This window comes from Dioscorea cayenensis, chromosome 19 (assembly GCF_009730915.1).
Source record: "Dioscorea cayenensis subsp. rotundata cultivar TDr96_F1 chromosome 19, TDr96_F1_v2_PseudoChromosome.rev07_lg8_w22 25.fasta, whole genome shotgun sequence".
NCBI classification, from domain to species: domain Eukaryota; kingdom Viridiplantae; phylum Streptophyta; class Magnoliopsida; order Dioscoreales; family Dioscoreaceae; genus Dioscorea; species Dioscorea cayenensis.
The window spans coordinates 19,637,375-19,642,450 of record NC_052489.1 but is presented as its reverse complement, the minus strand read 5'-3'; the positions used below and the strand labels follow the sequence as shown (position 1 = coordinate 19,642,450).

The 5,076-nt window shown below is 39.2% G+C and overlaps 1 protein-coding gene across 1 annotated transcript; it reads right to left on the bottom strand.

Annotated features, from left to right (window-relative positions):
• Positions 1-426: 426 nt before the first annotated feature.
• LOC120250456 (probable receptor-like protein kinase At5g59700) lies at positions 427-3,016 on the bottom strand. The gene has a single exon (XM_039259275.1). It carries the CDS (start codon positions 2,971-2,973, stop codon positions 439-441), a length of 2,535 nt encoding a protein of 844 aa, XP_039115209.1. The 5' UTR covers positions 2,974-3,016; the 3' UTR covers positions 427-438.
• Positions 3,017-5,076: the final 2,060 nt, after the last annotated feature.

Here is a 5,076-nt window from a genome sequence, read left to right as displayed (position 1 = left end):
AGAACTGTCCTCTCTTCTAGTGCAGATTTAATTGATACTGTATCGACTGATGCCTGGACTGATTTGTGGAGACTCTATTCGCAGATCATTATCATGAAAGGCCTTCTTGATGAGGCAAGTTGTCCTAAGTTGGGTGTTATTCCGATGCTCTGGAACATGCCTACAATCTCTTTAGCTACTTATGGCCTTACTCATCATGAAATTTCTCTGTTTCACTCTGGCAAGGACCTTCCCAAATGGCTGATGAAGACTATTAGTCTTAGTGGTTTTTTGTATTAATTTGCTTACTGCTTTACTTTCAGTTTGTTCTGGTTTTTGTTTATTTGTCAGTTATGTTTTGATTTATTGTAACTTAAACTTTTTTGTAACTTCTTTTTTCTATTAATAAAATAACTCTCATGAGCTCTTTCCCTAAAACTACGGGCATGATGATACCTGTCAGGGATTCACATCCAACTGCTCACTACTCATCTCAATCACATTATTATCTTCATCATCTATGTCTATGCAAGCGAAAGACACTCTTCTCATAAGACTCAGAGACTGGATTTGGCTATCCACAATTCCACTGTCCTCGTGGGGCTCTCTTATTAGCTCTGTTTCTTGGAGATGCTGAGCATACTCCAAGTCCCACAAAACATCTCTAATGGTTGGCCTATCATCACCATGCTTGGCCAGACACCTCTCAGCAATCTCCCCAAACTTCTCCAATGACTTAGGGTTAATCTCGCCAACGAGTCTTACATCTATGATCTTCTCAAGTTTTCCTTTCTTCAGGTAATGCAAAGCCCAGTCTGCAAGGTTGACCGCCTCGTCCTTAAACCTGGGATCGATCACAGGCCTGGCACATAAAACCTCAAAGAGAACAACACCAAAAGAGTATACATCTGATTTAGTTGTGAGTCTCAGCATTCTAAAGTACTCTGGATCGAAGTAGCCAAAGCTCCCCTTCACTCCAGTGCTCACATAAGTATCTTCTCCTAATAAAGGCCCCAGTTTGGAGATTCCAAAGTCTGAGATCTTGGCTAGGAAATCCTGCCCGAGAAGTATGTTGGTGGATTTCACATCTCTATGGATGATTACCGGAGAGTGAGCAGTGTGGAGGTAGTCAAGACCTCTGGCAGCTCCAATGCACACCTGCAACCTCTGTTTCCATGACAAACAGGGCAAGTCTAGTGAGCCATACAAGTAGTTCTTCAGTGTCCCGTTCTCCATGAACTCATAGACGAGGATCATCTCTCCCATTTCATCACAGTAGCCAATGATTGAGACGAGGTGTCGGTGCCTGATCTTTGAGAGGAGATTGATCTCGTTCACAAACTCAGGGTAGCCTTGTCTCGACCTACCAATGGCTCGCTTCACTGCAACCATCGTGCCATCAGAGAGAACACCTTTGTAGACCTTTCCGAAGCCACCATGGCCAATGACAAGTGCCTCGTCAAAGTCATTGGTTGCGAGTTTGATGTCAGATAAAGGGATGTAGAGCTCCAACCCCATCTTCATTCTTGGTGTTGCTCCGCTGCTGGACTTGTTTACGCTGTCCTTATGGTGAGGTGAACAGAAGACAGCAGTTGTGGTGTTTGCTTTTGGGTTTAATGGTGCCGGTTTGGTTCTCTTGCGCATCAAGATGACGATGGTGATTGATACTGCGATGAGACTAACCAATGCAGCAGCAACAACTGAAACTATGATAACAGTGATACCAACATGGGTGGATCTCTTCACAGAGTTTGAAGCAAAGGAGTTATAGCTACCATTTAGGCTACCAACAGAGTTGTTGATCTTCATGATCTCCAACCCATTCATGATAGCATTTGCAGTGTCCGGAGTGCTCTTACTGGACCGGCCAACACTCACGTTCAGTAAACCAGAATTTTCGACAATGTCTTCATCGGTGATGAAGTCCAAGTAGTGGGCAGCATCCAGGCTTAGGTGAGTGAGTGAGCCAAGCTGCAAGTTTGGGTACGCAGAGGCGTCACCAATATAGACATCGAAGATCAAGTCAAGAGGCTGGTTGGAGACGATGTCGCAGAAGTGCATGCGAATGAAGTACTTGTACCCAGCCGGCACTTTGAAGGTCCATGTCAGGTTGAAGTTGAAGTTGGAATTGGCAACCCGGGTAATGCTCGAGATGTTCATCTCTCGAACAGTGCTGTAGACGAACGGAGGCGCGACCTCACGAGTGTCAAGCCCGTACTTTATATTGTCAGTACTAGTGGAGTCCTCTTTAGATGAGGAGGAAATGGAGTAGAGGAAGGGATCGTCGGGAATCCAGGTTCTCCAGAGAGTGTCGTTGGTCGGAGTTATAAGTGGGCCGCCGACGTTAACACGGTAGAGGGTCTCTAACGACTGACGACTGAGGTCACCGATGTTGAAGTCTTGTCCGGTTGTGGAAACTGTTGTTGGTTCGGTGTCGTTGATGAGTGAAAGAGGTGCGGTGAAAAGCTCGATGGCGCTGATAAAAGCTAGAGATGGAGAGTTGGGAGTAAAGGTGAGGATGAGACCGTCAGTGTCGAGCCAGAGGTAGTACTCTTTGATGGTGCTTGTGTTGGACTTGGATGGTGAGAAAGAGCCGAGGAGGAATGTTTGGGTTTGGGGAGAAGAGACGTTGAAGTTGGAGGAGTTAATTAGGTTGTAACTTTTTGTAATGAAAGGGAAGAAATGGAGACGGAGAACATAGGTACCTGTGGTCTTGATGGGGAAGTTATAGGAAGAGGTATGGGTGAAGAGCCTGGCAGTGTTGTAGAGAGAATTGGATTGGTTAATTGGGTCTGTGACTGATACAGTATTGGAGGTTGAGGATGAGATCAGGAATGGTGAGTCTGTAGTGAAGGTTCTACTTTCATCAGAGAAGGTGATGTTGGTTGAGGAGCCGCAGTTGAGAAAGTAAGCAGTGGTTGGGTTGTAGGCTGAAGCGTTGTAGACGGAGGAGAGGGAGATGGAGAGGATGAGCAAGTGGAGCGCTGATTCCATTGGGGCTCGCTATGGCGGCTGTTGAATGCTTGAAGCCACACTGGGAAAGAAAAGAATAGTAGGAAGTGAACGCTAACGACCGACTAACCAAGAGGTTCTTATTTCACGAAAAAAAAAAAATCCCAATTGACTATAATTGACTGGCTTGGTCTTTTCTTGTCTTTTAGAGATATTTTTATTGGGAAGTTTAAAACAAAGTTCATTCAAAAAAATTACGTTCTAATGATTTTTTTAAACAAATAATGATATTTTACTCACATCAAACAGTTTAATTTCTATCTAACAATTCGACAAAATCAATTCACCATAATGAAAATATTCCTTCTAATTTGGCTTGCTTAAATTCTTGAAATTAGCTTTTTAAAATATCAGTAGTTTATTTATTTATTTTTTAATTTTAAAATAATTATTTTAAGAAATGTTTTAAAATAACTGATAATAAAAAGAGAACAAGAGATTAGGTGAACACGTCAAGAATTAACATTTACACTTAACCATTGGATAGCCCAATGGTATGACACTTTGGTGCGAGAGGGAGGGCAAGAATTCAAATTTTTTTCCCAATAGTATTATTTCTATATTATTCATACACTGCACACTTGAGTCAAGTACTGTTCTCGTACTGTTTATAGCATGGGTGTGATCCTTTGTGAGAGAAACAGTAATTTCACCCATCTAGAGTTGTAGGGTAGGGAGATTTTTCTAGAAGATCTGGAAGTCACCGTAATTAGTGCATCTCTATACTTGTTTGTTTTTTTAACAATCTCTTGAATATGGGGCGTTTGTTGTCTATTAGTAAAAAAAAAAAAAATAACATTTACGAGGTGCTTGACACTCATTTTATTGAAAATTAATTAATTTTTATACATTCTCTTCCTTTGGCTATCTCACAATTTATTTTATTTTGAGGATAAAAATATTAAAAAACAAAAAATTCTCATATTCTCAATTTTCCCACAACGAACACACAGGAACTATTTTATTAAAAGGAGTAGAAGTTAGGAAATGTCTTTAAAAGAAACTCATGACAGTTATGCTCACCTACCAACTCATGTATGATAATTAATATGATAGGCGCATAATTTAAAATCATAATTGCAGCCGATTGGGCTGGCTAGTAGAAAACCTATTGAATTAATTGAATGTTGCTAAATATGCAATGCCAAATAAAACAAAGACAAACATTCTGAAAAAACATGGTCACCCATCTAGCATTATTAGTGGTCATGCTAATTTATAATAAAAGGCTTGCCAAGTCTTGGTGATGGACTTCCTACTTCACAATCTTTTATTATTAGTGGATAAATGTCTATGCATGATAATAATGTTATAGTAGAGACCACATCTATTATTATTATTATTATTATTATTATTATAAAGTTGGTATCTTTATTTTGCCCCCTACTCAAAGGTTAACTATGCTTATCCATCTTTCTCAAAATAAACAAAACCATTTGCATTCTTTCTTCATTTTGGTATAATTACCGTACAGGTCCCTATAATTATGTATTTTCTACTCTTTTATTTTTTTTATAATATTTTCAGGTACGATTAATTCTTATATTTGATCGTGTTGGGTCATTTTAATCCATGACAATATTTTTAGATGCAATTAAGTCATTGCAATATTTTTTGGCAAAACATTGGGCCACTACGCTGTGGACTAGAACGACCCAACTCGACTAAATATAAGGACTTATTTATACCTAAAAATATTGCAAGGAATAAAAAGACAAAAAGTACACAATTATAAGGTTCTGTACGTCAATTAAACCATTCATTTTCAATAATTTATGAAATGAAGAGAATAATTAATTTGAATTTGTAGTAGAAGGCTTGACTAGTAACTCTGATGGACTTCTTACTTCACAATCTTTTACTGTTGGTGGATAAATGTCTACCTACGATAATAGTGCACTAGTGGAGACTACACCTATTATCATAAAGTTGGTATCTCATTTTTCTCATTACTCAAAAGTCAACCATGCTTATCCATGTTTCTCAAAATAAATAAAACCACTTGCATTCTTTACTCATTTTCAATAATCTATGAAATGAAGAGAATAGTTAATTTCAATTTGTAGTAGAAGGCTTGACTAGTCA